At 37.6% G+C, this 15,203-nt stretch overlaps 1 protein-coding gene across 4 annotated transcripts in view; it reads left to right on the top strand.

Moving 5' to 3' along the window:
• The window catches only part of ATP8B4 (ATPase phospholipid transporting 8B4 (putative)), a 237,707-nt gene that overhangs the window by 142,039 nt on the left and 80,465 nt on the right, over nucleotides 1-15,203 (top strand). For all 4 annotated transcript variants that reach the window (XM_077881039.1, XM_077881040.1, XM_077881041.1 and 1 more), the window contains 3 exons: nucleotides 6,201-6,359; nucleotides 12,045-12,133; nucleotides 12,925-13,121. In XM_077881039.1, coding sequence (XP_077737165.1) covers nucleotides 6,201-6,359; nucleotides 12,045-12,133; nucleotides 12,925-13,121 — 445 coding nt within the window. The remainder of the gene's footprint in view (nucleotides 1-6,200; nucleotides 6,360-12,044; nucleotides 12,134-12,924; nucleotides 13,122-15,203) is intronic.

Below are 15,203 nucleotides of genomic sequence, written 5' to 3'. Positions count from 1 at the left end.
CCAAGAAAGCATCTTGGAATAAATAGAGGGATTAAGGGGAAATAAATTAGAAACAATATACAAATTAGATTTCCCTGTTAGGAGCCAAATTTAAAGCCCAGGAGGGTGATGCAAGATGTGGTATGGAAAGTCTTGAAAGGGTTGGGACAGTTAATAAACACTAAATTCTTCCCATGAATGCTCTTGCTTTCAAGCCCTAGTTTAGACACATTCATTTCAGTGTCTTCCTGACTCTCTAACACACATAGTCACATACTAGGTACTATATACACACATTTCTCTACCCATTCCACTGTTTCTCTCCTTCCTTTTCTCCCTTTGGCATTCTTTCTTACTAACCTGTTTCCCTCTTCCTATTCAAGTCTTTATGTTAACTTACTTATGTTAACTCTCTACATGCATTATCTCTTTTTCTCTAATGCATCTTTTCTCTTTCCATCAGTGTCTCCATATTAGTTAGCTTATGAAGTCTATTTATTAAGCATCTCCAAGGGACAAGATGCAGTACAAAGTACGTAGGATTATAAGATATCCCCATGTGAATTATCTAGTTTCTTGTGATCCTTTTGCTTCTCCATTCTTTTTCTACCCGGCCCCCCCTCCTTTTTTTTTTTTTTTTTTTTTGTCTTCTGTCTACCTTTGTCGTAGTGGCTATCAATAGATTTCAAGTTTTCCTCTGGCGAATAGAAAAAAGTTCCTTGAGTCATGGGAATTAAAGCCACATTTTGCATCCTTTAGTTTAAACTAAAAGCATGATATCAACATTGTGTACATTTGGAAATGCCCTGACTAGCTGCGGCATAGTCTAATAGATGAGACAGACATGTGAGGAACGCCCTTTCCCATGCTCTGTCTGGGCTAAGTATATCCTTTAGCTTGTGACTTCTGGGCAAATCTGGGTATGATATTATTTTTACTTCTAGTTACTATGTGGTTTGTCTTCTGAGACTTGGCCAAAATATTGTCTCGCACCAAGCTACAGTTTTTGTCTTTGAATCATATGTGCACATCTTCTGAGTATTTGAAGACTTGAGGGACACTGGGGACACCAAGGCTCAAAACTGAGATGGCTAGGGCCTTAGGATATCCCTTGTAAGTCTCCCTGCCTTCCTACTTCTGGACCCAAACCCACAGACAGTGTCTTGCTAGTGGTCTCTTTAGGCATGGCACAAACTCTCATTCATTCTTTTCTTTCATTCATTCACTCAGTCACCTGTAAATGTATATTGAAGACAATGACAAGAGATTTGTTAAACCTACAGATACAGTGGTTTCATAGAACTTATAGCTCAGCAGAGAAGACAGATTTGAGCCTTGCTTTCATAGAGCTTATAGCCCAAGAGAAGATAGACTTGAGCAAGTGCACATTCCCAAAGAAGCCTTTAATTAGATAAGGGCCCTAAAGTTCTCAGGCCTTAACCATGATGTTGCCATGAGGTACTGTGCTAAGTAGCTACATTATCTTATTAAATCCTTATAGCCCTGAGAGGAAGAGATTATTATTGCCTGCAATTTATGGGAAAGGAATCTGAGACTCAAATAAGTTGAATACTTTTTCCAATTCTACATGATTAATAAGTGGAGGAGCCAGAATATGAACTCAAGACTGCTGGCAAAGCCTATTCTATGGAAGGCCACAAGAGGCTGTAAACCATAAGCAGAAATTCAGCATTGGAGAGGTAGGGGAATTAGCATGACAGCTTAGTTCCTGATAAGGATAAGAAATAAATTTTAAGAATACTCTAAATCGGGATCCCTGGGTGGCGCAGCGGTTTGGCGCCTGCCTTTGGCCCAGGGCGCGATCCTGGAGACCCAGGATCGAATCCCACATCAGGCTCCCGGTGCATGGAGCCTGCTTCTCCCTCTGCCTATGTCTCTGCCTCTCTCTCTCTCTCTCTCTGTGACTATCATAAATAAATTAAAAAAAAAAAAAAAGAATACTCTAAATCTAAAGGTACAAAATTAATTACCAGAGATCGAATTGATCCAGAACTCAGATGACATCATCACATTTTTAAAAAGCAGCAACGTTCTCAGTGATCTTGAATGTCAGGATCCCTGACAAGAGTTTATGGAAGAGTTGGCCAAACACAGAGAACAGTACATGCAAAACAGTGTTGAATTTTGGTAGGTAAATTTATTTTAAAATTTCTCATATAAATATTTTCATACATTTCAAACATCAGAAAATAATTGATATATATTGAATTTTATAAGAAAAAATAATTTGATCTAATATTATAGCAAGTATAAATATAGAGTGGGCCTTGATTTTTCATGTTAAAGTCTTATAGGAATTGAAAAGCTTTTTATAAATAAGTAACTGGAGATAGTTGTCAATTATACATTTGTAAACTGGACATTTTTATGCCCTAGATGTAAATTGTCCAAATGTGCTTAAGAATCTGTTGCATATTGTTACTGACTGGACTGAGATCTGTTTTTTTGCAACTTATGACAAGTTTACATATTTTGTATGATTGTTAATACTGAGTTCTGAACCAGGGAAAGGTTGACTCTAAATTTCAAGAATCTTTGTGTATTTTGTGGTTCTTTCTAAAGAATAGCATGTGTGTAATTAAAACACACAGAAACAAGCATCTCTTTTTAATTAAAAAATAAAGGCTTGGTTAGTATCTTATGATTTTTTTTACTTACTAGATAATTTCCCATTCACCTGGACAGAAGCACAGCCCAACCAATAACTTCCCTCTTTACTTCTGGTTATTTATATAACTATTATGATAGTGATGCTGAGTGGCTGAGGTTTGAAGGTTGAAGAACGAAGAGTCTTTAGAAAATAGGTGATACACTTCTTTCTAAGAAAAAAAAAGTATCACATTATCAGAGCAATAATAGTGGGCAGTCTTCTATAAACTTAGAAACTCTTGGCTGGAGAAACTCTTGAATGGCAATGATGATGTCTTATTCAGTGCATAATTTACCTTATTAAAGAGTTGCAGTGCAGATAGTCAAGAGATATTTTGAATAATAATAGACATAAAAAATAAAGCCAACTTCTATGGAAAATCATGGAGTATTGGGTACTGAGTTTCATTTTCATGATAAACTATAGATTTCTACTTTGAGATAAACACTTTAGTTCAAGAAGGTTATTAGGTTGGCAATTAACTGACAACCCTGAGGACTCCGTTTCAAGTGCTGAGGAAGGTTGAGAATGACATCTTGTGGATTTTGTCTAGGTTGGCCCTAGAATATTTCTGTGTGATTGTGAAGTGGGTGAATTGCTGTGTGCTTTCATGCCTGTTCTTTTCAGAGGGGTGAAGAAATGAAACTAGCTAATTTGATTATATTTCTATTTCATTATTGACATGATTTTTCCCAGTTGTTTTGTTGCCTATTAAAGATAACTTTGTGCTTTAAACATATTTTCAGTGAACAACTATCTAAGAGAAAATGCTATTTTTCTTAAACTGTTTTCTCATTAATTTTCAAACTGTTTACTGTCTCTAACTTTTCTCTGATACTATTAGCAAAAGGAAGAAGGGTCCTAAAATTTTGCTGTACTATACTTTATGGCTAGGGTATATATTTGGTTGCTTTTAACGTGCTTTAAGCTTCCCACTTTCCCCCGGTGTTCTCAGATCTATTTGTATCTCTTTAGGCCAAACTAAGCCCCCCATGGGGGCTAGGCTATTGGGTCTCCCAATACTCTTTATCATTATTACCAGGGACACATACCCAATTCTTTCATTCATCTTAGATCTACTCTAGTACTCATCTCATTTCCCAACCTCTCTTTTGAAACCATATGAATTTTTTTCTAACTCTCCAACAAATATGTATTAAGATCCTATTATGTAGGTATGGTAGGTTATGGGGATACAGAAATGAATACAGTGCTCCCTTCAGAGGAAACTAGTCATCTTTTTTTGGGAAAGGGAAGAAAGTTTGGAAGCTTGTGTTTGATGCTAACAAGGCTAAGAAAGGGGAAGCTGAGCACTTTTGAAGACAAAAAATATAGTTTGGCTTTGTTCCCTTCATTTTGTTTTGACCAGGGTCTGTATTTAGTACTTAAATCAGTGGGACCACACTCTTTGAGAAAGGCTGAATTGGGGTTTAGCCTCTAAGAACTAAGGCAGAACCCCTTGGCCCTACTGTCTGTCCCTGTCTAGAACCACACCCTTGGTGTCAGGCCAGAAGTGGATGAGCCTTGGGGCTAGGGAGGAGTGAGCCAACATGTTCAAGGCTGTATTTGTCTCCATGTCAGTTTTTGTTTGCGACAATAAAAATGACCGAATGAGCCTGTTTTTTATGTTCCTTTTGGCAGGGACTGTGTATCATGTTGTTTTTGCCCAAAACACAGTTTTATTTATTTATTTTTTTTTTGGTGGCCAACTTCGAAGACTTGAGAAATTGAGTCTTGGATCCAGAAACTGGAATAAGCCTTAAGGGTTGCTATCAACCTGATGTTTTATGTAGATTTTGGTGGTGATTCTCAATCAAGTTTCTCTAAAATTTAGGAATGAAAATTATTGGTAAAGAGATAAAGAAGAAAAGATACTAAATTCTTATAATTTAGAAAAAAATCCCCTTTTCCACTTAATTGTCCAAACAACTTGGGCCAGCTGAAATCAGTCTTAATTTACTTTTTAATTTTAGTGATAGGTCATAATGAGAGCAACCAGAATTTAGTCACATCTTCTCTTCATATTAAAAAAAAATGACTTTGTACAGGTTATCTGGCCTTGCACACATTCTCCTGCCAGCACTCTCATTTAGTAGTGGATGTCTGGGAAGCTGCCAATGAATACAAGAGTGGGGGCTGTTTATGCAGCACTTTTGTTATAATGGGGGAAATGAAAATGGAATTTGGAAAAAGCAGTCCTGAGAGAGTCCCTCACTCCTTTCTGGCTTTTGTTTTTGTGTTTTTCATGCAAGATCCAATCTTAGTAATCTGGTTGGTCAGGAGTGATCAGGCCATGTGAAAATTGGTTGATGTCACCTCTAAGTGTTTTATGAGGAAAAGATATCATGGTAGGAAGGAAGGGCGTCTATGTGAGAAGCCTGAGTTCAGGTGCTCAGTGAGTGGTGTGACAGAGAATGACAGAGCGTCTCTAGGCTAGGCTGGTCTCTCTTCAGTCAGTGCTGAAGACTTCCTTTTTAATTTTTCAAATGCCATTTTGTATGTTCCAACCTACCATTTTGGCTTTGATTAAATCCATGTATTTTTATTGTTCTTGAGAGGTGCTATTCTCACTCCTGACTTGGGTTTGAGCCCATTTGGATCTACTCACTACCTTGCTTTTTTATTCCTTCCCTTTTTTCCTTTTTCTCTCCCTCTGTCTTTCAAGTCTTGGTACTCATTTCTTATAAAAATTTAACCCCAACCATTTGTAATACAAGTGCATTTAATCTAATAGCTGTATCTTGTGACAGGTCTCTGCAAAATTATTTCTGGTTTCTTTTTCTGTCAAAAGAACCCCCACCCTGAGAGTGTATTTTCTTATTGAAATAATGGAACGAATTGATTTATTGATTTGGAATGGGCACACCCTTAGTCTGGAATGGGCCTGTAATTAAAAAAAACTAGAAATGTCTTCTGGCCAGGTTGGGACAAATTACATGGTAGCTTTGAGAGTCCCCAGAACTCTGCATCCAATCAAGATAAGAAGCATAGAACAGCTGAAAGGAATCACATGCATTCTCGGGCACATGTAGCAAATGTGGCCCAGGTTTCTTGGGGGTGGGACATAGTAGGACCTCCGAAATTCTGATTATGAGACTAGAAAGACCTGATTAACTTTGGTTGTGAAACTGGAAGTATGCCATCTTAATATGTATGAAAGTTCATAGTAAGAAAAGAGAGACCGAGGAAGAAAAACTTTTAGGACAGTCCCTGCTTTATCTTTTCAGAAATCATTATTACAAACTAGATGTAGAGATGAGTGATTTTTATTTAAGGAAAAAAATCCATGGCTTTCAAGGTTTCTCTTCTTATTTGGAAAGTGCAGGAAGCTGTGTTTAAAACACTTGATAGATTTCCATCTTTGTACCGCCCCCCAAGCTTATTTTTCCTAACACAGTCTTGTATACATAACATTGTTCTGTCTAAAAGAGAAGGAAAAATATCCTGTGTATTAGAAGGAAGGTGGTAACACAGTATGGTGGACTGCTAAAGAGAGTTTGAGGTGAGTCACAAACCGATTTTCATTTATTTTTTATTTTTTATTTTACAGGAATTGTTGTCTGTGAGGCGCCTAACAACAAATTAGATAAATTCATGGGAGTTCTCTCCTGGAAGGACAGCAAGCACTCCCTCAACAATGAGAATATAATCCTAAGGGGCTGCATTCTGAGGAACACCAGTTGGTGTTTTGGAATGGTTATTTTTGCAGGTACAGTTGACTGCCCTGGGTCGGTTATGGGGCATCCTTGTCCTGAGTTGTGCATGGGCAGTTTGTACCTCTCTAGGTTGGATGAGGATGGTGCTTTTGCTCCACTGAGGTACTGATCTGAGTTGACTGCAGAGGGCAGCACCACTGCTCTGGAAATAGTTTGGGGGAGCACTCGCCCCTCCTGGCCCCTGTGAGGAAACACTGCCATCATGAACTTATTCTTAAGGGTTGCTTGTGCTTTAATTGCTCAGTGGATGCTAGCTAGATACTGTTTAATTTCTTTTTCTTTAACTTCATCTCTATCATTCCCATCATTGTATGTATTAACTAACCTTCCTTTAAAGTAGGGGAAGAATGTGAAAGAAAGCCCCACCCCTAACCCTGCTCCGCTATTAATTTTGTATTTTACAGGGGTCAGGCAATCCTTTTGAAAGAGCTTTCTTGGAGATCCTGCAATCTTCTGTTTATACTCTGTAACTTCTACCGTTTGTCAGCAGGACAGTGGGTCCTAGAAACCCTGTGCATGACAGAGGTCGGGGAAGGAGGTTGGGAGGAGGGGAGGGTGCCTCTTACTGTTCCTGCTAGCTATTTTTCCTGCCTCTACTTTACAGGCCCAAAGTGGCATTCTCCTGCTTGAGAAGCTTACAGTAGCTCCATTACATAAAGCCACTCAAATTGTACTCATGGCTTCAATTGCCAGCCCTTGATTTTTAAAAATCCTGTCTATTATGACACCAAATTAAGATGTGTTTTTGGGTCTGTTGACTATATGTGCAATCAAAATTGGAATGTTTTTCTTAACTGACTTTCCTCAACAACAACGAATGTTTATTAAAGACTCAGAGGTGTTCCAAACCTAGAAAAGCCCTCCCAATTCTCCCTAAATACTCTCAGCTGTGGGTGTTAGCAAGGCTCTTGCTGCTTGGGGTATTGCCATTGTAAGGACTTCAGAAATCCCTAGAAGTATGGCAGTGTATGGGCTTTTATCTGGGGAGAAATCTGCTTTCATAATTCTCTCACCAGATGCTTTTATTCATTAGGGAAATAAACCTGTGATCACATATTTTATTTCCAGCTTGCTTGCATTAAGGAAAAGAGCTAGGCTTATACATTACCCTCTCTTTATCTTCCCACATTAATGAAAGAGAGACTTCTGGAAGGTATCTTAATGAGAAGGACTGTCCTGGTTTGCTCCCTGTCATCAGAGAAGTCAGGGGGCTTTATCCTAGGAATGAACTAGAGCCCAAAGTTTTGTTTGCATTTTTGTGAACTTGTTTGGAATGACTAATTCAGGACTATGGTTCAGTTACAGAATGTTATGCTAGGACAGATGCTGTGAGCCACTCAGAAGCCAAGTTTTCCTTCATAAGTTTTGCTCTGAGGAAATGCACCTACCTAGAAAGAAGTGGGTGATAAGTTGAACAGGTCTGCCCCCAAGAAGTAATAACAGAAAACTCACAGAATTAGGGTTGGACAGAGCTGGGATCAGATTTGTTTACCAGCTGTAGGATGTTAAGCCTCAGTTACTTAAACTTCCTAAGCTTTAGTTTCTTCTGCTGTAACATGGGGTAATGAGTACATTAGAGAGTCACTATAAAGGCTTAGGGAGACAATGCATATATATGGAAGAGGATGCTTGACAAATGTTACTTTCCTTACTTCCTGGCTTCTTCCATCCGACATCAATTCTGAGTGCATTGTCTGCTCCATAGACTGCACATTGGTCTGATGTACTGCTCTTTGGACCTTGGTAGGCGAGAGTGGGGAACTATCCTCTTTTGTGATATGCCTGGATGTTCTTCATGAGGCAGATATTTGTAAAGCAGAGAATGTCTGCATTGACTTTAGTCTGGGCATGAATATTAATAGAAAACTAGAATAGTGACAGGCAGAGGGATGGTTGGTTTGGTCAGTGTTAGATTTGAACAGATGAGAGTCTCAGAACCCCTGAATTTTAAGAACTCTTAATTTGAGGAACTGGTTCCAGGTGAATGCTTAGACTTTATGAAAGTTACCAAAAATGAATAGTTAATAAGCTATTCTTTCTATATTACCTTGGATATAATTATCACTAAGGATTGTGTAAGGAATATAATTGACACAGAAATGGTTTACTTTACTTGTGAGGGTCTAATATACGTTAACAGCTAGGCTATGCCTCCCTGGTAATAGCTTTTCTTTCACCCAAGAGAGGAGGAAGTCTTGTTTCTGAGTAGAGGAGTCTTATTTATTTAAGGAACCTATAGTAGTCAGCACCATTTTGGTGCACAGTAGATTTTTGCTGGATGTCTTCCATTTGCCCCTGCAGATCTACTGTCACCTTTCTTTCACTCTTCTTTCTGCTTGGGAGGCTGATTTGTCAGGTTTACACTATTAAATTTCCTTGAATTTTGATTGATAGTTACGCTCTGTCATTGGGGATCCCTGGAAAGAGATCAAAAGGAGAAAGAACATTGAGATCAAGGTATTTATTCCCCTAGACTTCCTCCCTATGGAGTCACTTCAGGTTGACTAGGTTTCTCAACCTAAAGTCACTCTTTCTTAAAGGCTGGAAACTCTATATGTCCTTTAGGGTCCAGTAACCACTTCCTCCCATCATCCTTCCCTTCTACCTTAGGTAGAGAAACCTTCTGTTTGCTTCTAAGCCTTTGGTTATTTCACCCCCACCAACACTTTTGCAAAGAGTCCCTTTAGAAAAAATTTTTTTCTCCAGTTATCCTTGTTCAGTGCATCATCTATTTCCTGTTTGGAATCTGAGTGAGTCATAGCCTTAAATACACATTAATTGAATGAGTCAGTGAATTAATGAATTAATGGAGTATTTCATATAGTTTTAAAAATGGTGGTAAAGAACAAAGAGATTCTGAGTTAGACGTATCTGGATTTGAATTCTGCTGATACTAGACAAGAAAGCTCAGGCAAGTTAAATACTTTAAGCTTGTTTCATTATTAGTGAATTAAGGATGATAATACCTAATTACTTGGACTGTTTTAAGTATTAGCTGAGATAATAGATGAAAAGCACATATGCACATTGCTTAAGACATATCAGGTGCTTAATAGATTTATTAAATGGTTGTTTATTGAGTGCCTACTATGTGATAGATACTATACTTCTTATTCATTCCTGATTAAGAATGTGAGCAAAAACAAATACTGTCCATTCACTCATGTGGTTTTGACTCTGGTAGGAGTAAGAGAACTTAATCTCAGATAATTATAGTAATGAATATATAATCTCAAACTGAGATAAGTACTCTTAAAAAAAAAAAAAAAGAACATGGTCTCACAAGAGATATAATGGAGGGATATGAGAGAAGGAGCAAGCTAGTTAAAAGTCACATTGTGACAAAGGCCCTGGGCCAGGACTGAGGATGGTGAGGTAAAAAACTTCGGAAGGCCAGTATGAGGTAGGAGAACATGGAGGATATAGTTGAATATGTTACTGGAGATGTAGTTAGGACTTAGATCATCCAAGGACCTTGTGGTCTGTATCTAGAACTTTGGTCTTTATCCTAAGAACATTGGGAAGCCATTGTAAGTTTTTCAAACAGATGGTATGTGTGTATATGTGTGAAATCTGAAAAGATCCTTATTGCCTACAGTATTTGTAAAGTTGGTAAATAGTAGGTTCCTGTAAGAGTGTATGATTGGGGTTGGGGAGGAGAAAAATATTCATTAAAGTTGGGAGCAGAGTGGATGCAGGGAGACAAAGCTACTAGACTTTTACCATAGTCCAATTGAGAGAAAATGGTACTTTGGCCTAGGGTGGGAGTCATGGAGATAGACTAGAATCCTAGGCTTCTCTCAGCTTTCACAACTGGATGGAGGGTGGTGCCATTCATTGGCGCAGGGAACCCTAGGGGAAGATCACAAGCTGGGCTGGGCCAGGGCTCTTGAGGGGCCTTAGAAGAATCTAGATGAAGATGACATATAGGTGATTAAATATATGATTTTAGAGTTCAGAGGAGCAGTCTGTGCTGGAAATTTACATGTGGTCTATAGATGGTAATTGGAGCTGTGGTCTTAGATGAGATTTCTCAGGCAAAATGGATTCAGAAAACAAGAGAAGATGGCCTATGCCTGAGTGAGTGTTAAGGAATCGCGGTGCTTAGTGGCTATGTAGAGAGAGGTGAGCATCTCGGAAGAAAAGGATTTCACAAAGAGGTTGGAGAAAAAGCAGAACATTGTATTACAGCTGCTAAGGGAAGAGTGTGTTTCAAAAGGATGGAATAGTCATTGTCAACAGCTGCTGACAGGTCAAAGAAGGCATGGAGGGTATTGATGATAATACTAGATCTGAAACTAGGTCGAGTAATAAGTAGGAGATGAGGAAACAAAAGCTGCAGAAAATTCAAGGGGAAGAAGAGATGTGTGAATCAGTATCTATAGATATATTTAAATAAATGCTTAAAAGCCTCTTAAGTGTATTCTTTGCTGCTCTGTGTGTATATATGCATAAGAAATATATATTTTTTATCACAAAACTGGTCTGTCAGCATTTTCGCTTTTACTAATCACAAACTTTATTTGCTGTTTGTGATCTTTACTATACAAGAAATACTTCCCACCCTCAGTATCCATATGATTTTAATAAACAATTCTGAGAAAATGTGGGTGGTCTCCTTTACAAAGAAGTAGTTGGGAATAGGACACTGGGGTACAATTTCCAACTCCAGATTGAATTTTATGAGACCCTAATTTTTGCTCCCATTTGTCTTTTAAGTACATGAAAGTCTTCTAAGGATGTGCCCATCTTTCCCTTTTATTTTTTTAAATTTTTCCTAACTTTTAGAATGGCATAAAATTTTATGTGTGCCTCTCTCCTTTAATTCTTTTAATTCTCCTTTCTCCTATATTCAGTGGCTACATAGATTGATGATAATAATGGGAAGACTATGTAGAGATGACCACTAGAGGTATCAGATATAATTAAAACTTAATTGCTTCCATTTAGCATCTTCTCTGTCCACTCAGAATTTCCTTAGCAGTATATTCTAATATTCTCTTTTGTTAATCATTTAGCTGTCTACCTCTAAAGCAGTTAGTGATATTCTTAGAATTATTTGAGCAAGAGACTTAGGAAATATGAGTTAATGTATTTACCTGAAATAAAGCTAATGTAAGATTTAAGACAATTCTTGCCCTTACAAAAAGTGTATATTACACACACAGCATGCAATACACAATAAAGGTTTAACTTACTTGCTGATGTATTATTCACAGTTATTCTAGTTAAAGGCATCTCAGATCTTTTTGGGAAACAGATCCAGAATTTGATTTCTGATTTCAACTTTCCATTTTTGGTCTCAGTGTTCTGAATTGTGTTTACTACTGCATTCTTTTTAACATCCCAAGTTATTCCTCACTTTGTTACCTTTCACTCCTTCAACTACAAGCAATCCATACGGAGCTTTTTGAAAAATAGCATTTTTCAAACCTTTCAGCTATAGGTTCTATCTGGGTTTGTCTTATTCTAAGGAGACTAATTCTCTTGTAGTCTCCAGGGTTGTTGTTAAGCTACCACTTGAAATTCGTGTACAACTTAATCATGGCCCCTGTTCTTAATAGAAATTATATTATTTTGAGAAACAGGAACATTTGACATGTTAAGAAATAATAATAATGATAATAATAATATATCATCAAATCATTTTAAAGTTGCTATTTAATTTTTTTTGGCAGGTCCTGACACTAAATTAATACAGAACAGTGGTAAGACAAAGCTTAAGAGGACAAGCATTGATAGACTGCTGAATACTCTAGTTCTATGGGTAAGATACTATAATAAAATTAGGTGTAATCACTAGTCATTGTTATCTTAATATATTTCTCATATTTTGCTGTGAATTCTTTCAGATATCTTTTTCTCCTTGTGGAATCTGTATTTGGGGATTTGTATCTGGAGCCCAGTTATATTGCCCTCTACTTTCTAGATTGATTTCTCAACCACTGGTAGAATTTCTCATGAGAGGTAGGGTAGTGCTTATGGAGGCAGTCATGGTCTTGGAATTCCATGTGTTCATTTTTAAGAAAGAAAACATAATTTTTAAGGTAGTTTGGTCCCTTTGTTATCTTACCTTTGCTTACATCCTCTCTATATCACTTATGGATGGAGCTGGCTTCACAGGACGGTGACTTGTGCAATTATACAGATTGCCCACTCAGAAGAGCCCCATGCTTGGCTTATTGATTTGGTGTTGCCATGTAGAAATTATCAGTAATTTTTGAACAAGATGTCCTGTATTTTCATTTTGCACTGGGCTCCACAAATTGTGTAGCTGTTTCTGCTTATTAATCTTCTAAGGTCCAGGTCACAGTTTTCCTCCTTTACGAAAGCTTCTAAAATCTTCTTAGCCCAGGATTATCTCTTTCCTCTGAATTTTTTTTCTCTTCTACATTTTTTGAAATGATTTTTTTCTACCATCCATTTACCAAGAACAGTTGACTATCCCTTGCATCCTACCCTTTTGTCAGTTAATCTTGTGCCTTCTCATGTTGTGCATCTGACTGTTAACTGACTTTTGTGTAATATTGCTTAACCAGACTTGTACTCTCATTTCAGATTTTTGGGTTTCTGGTATGCTTGGGAATTATTCTTGCAATAGGAAATTCAATCTGGGAGAATCAAGTTGGAGACCAATTCAGAACTTTCCTCTTTTGGAAGGAAGGAGAGAAGAACCCTGTGTTCTCAGGATTCTTAACATTTTGGTCATATATTATTATTCTCAATACAGTTGTACCCATTTCACTATATGTGAGGTAAGATGAGAGTTTATATTTTAGATAAGCCACTTTGTCAAAAGACTTTGCTGTGCATGATCATGGTCTGTAATCATTTTTGTTTAAAATTACAACAGTGAGGTAGATGTCTTGCTCTAACTGCTTATGATCTGCTACATCTGTTACAAATGAGGCAACTAAATTGCTTAATCTGTTTAACTTTTGCATTTTCAATTATAATAAATGCATTTTATTTTCTTCTTGATTTGATTCGGTTTCTTAGGAATGTTATTCTTTGGAATACATGGACTACAGTATCTCATACAACCCGATCAGTTAGAATTAGGTTGATATTGGGTAAGAAGCAGAAGAATATTTGGGGAGATCTATTGTGATGATGCCTCCCTGTTGCTAGTCTGTCTCCAGATACCTGGATTTGCATTCTATTCTACCACTGAGTAGCTCCATAACCTTGGGCAAGTTATTTCACCTTTCAGTGCCTCAGTTTCCAATTTTAAAAGTAATGAAATACTTAATAGGATTCTCTGAAGAGTAAACAGACTGTAAAGCTTTTAAAAGAATGTCTGACACATTGAAAGAGCTTAATGAATGTTAAATTTTCCTATTATTAGTAACTATCAGATAAAGAAGTTGAAATATATATAGTTGGTAGTACTTGTCCATTGTTAGATAAGAAGTATGAATTGTAACTCCCACTGCAACACGATCTGTCATTTCTAGATCTGGTCTCACAAATTAGAGCTAAAATGATCTCCCTCTCTCTGTCTCTACACACACACACACACGCACACACACACACACCCCACACACATGTCTTTATATGCACATATGTATGTATATTTATGTGTATTTGATAAGGCTTAGAAGTTGGCCCTATAGTGTATACCTGAGATATTTTTTATCCTAATCCTACCAAGACTGAGCCAGACAATCGCAAAGACACTGGAGCCAAGATGAGACTTGGTTGTTTGACATTCCTCATCACCAGTATTTTAACAATACAAAAAAAGTTACCAGCTCTAAATCCCCACTAATTTTTACAAGCTTCTATTTCTCTCTTTCCAAAATCCTAACTATGATGAAGCAAGGGAAGTTCAATGCACAAATCCACCCTTGTTTTGGATAGCAGTCAGGAAACTGAAATGTCAAGTTGTGGGAAATTGACTTGAAGTAGTGGCATGTGGCCACAACACCACAAATTGCTCTGAGCCTTCTGGGGCTGTGGTCAGATCAGGCTCTATTTAAACTGTATCCTACTGGCTCATCTTTGATTCTGAGGACCTCTCATGCTTGTATTCAGTTTTAAAGTCTGTAGTAAATCCTGCTCTTTGCCAGAAGAGCTATGGTCAGCTTTTATAGCTTGCCTTTTATGTCCTAAATGAACAATAAATGCTCATAGTGGCTTACCATCTGCACATGTGCAGTTTCATATGTCCTCACGAAGGAAGTATATTCTGTGTATACTCTTTCTTTGAAGTGCATTGGCATTTTTCATTTAATGCTTTGAAAGATTGATGTTGTAGAGGTCAAGGCTAGCTTCCTAGTTTAACCCATTCCTTTTTCTCTTACTGTGTCCCCTGCGGTGGTGAAAAGATAACCCAATTGGAATAATCTAAACCCAGATTCTGGTCTTGGCATGACCACGAATAACTTTATGACCTTGAAGAAAGCATTTAGCTTCTCTGTGGCTTAGTTTGCCTATGAACCATGTGCTGCTCAGTAAAATGGCAGGAGTAAAATAATTGGTTTCTGAGTTCCTTTTGGTGCCAAATGATACCACCTTACTCCAGATAACATTTTATATATTATTGAAAGTGCTTTCATATACTTTACCTTACTTATGTTTCCCAACAACCTGATGAAGTAGTTATTGCCCAACTTCTTTCAGAAATGAGATGATTTGCTCAGGCTCATGGGGCTAATTAGGGATAGAACCAGCATCCGAACTCAAGTCTTCTGACACCTGGTACAGTGTTTTTCCTCCCTCTCTAAGCTGTGTCTGGTTTATTACTCAGTGAAGACATCAAGAGAAAAAAAAAAAGGAGTGTAGAGTTCTGTATGTGTTTGGTAAGGCATAGTAATGGTGAGGGTAAATGTGAA

The sequence above is a fragment of the Canis aureus genome, chromosome 32, assembly GCF_053574225.1.
Source record: "Canis aureus isolate CA01 chromosome 32, VMU_Caureus_v.1.0, whole genome shotgun sequence".
Taxonomy (NCBI): Eukaryota; Metazoa; Chordata; class Mammalia; order Carnivora; family Canidae; genus Canis; species Canis aureus.
This window is presented reverse-complemented; position numbering and strand designations above follow the sequence as displayed.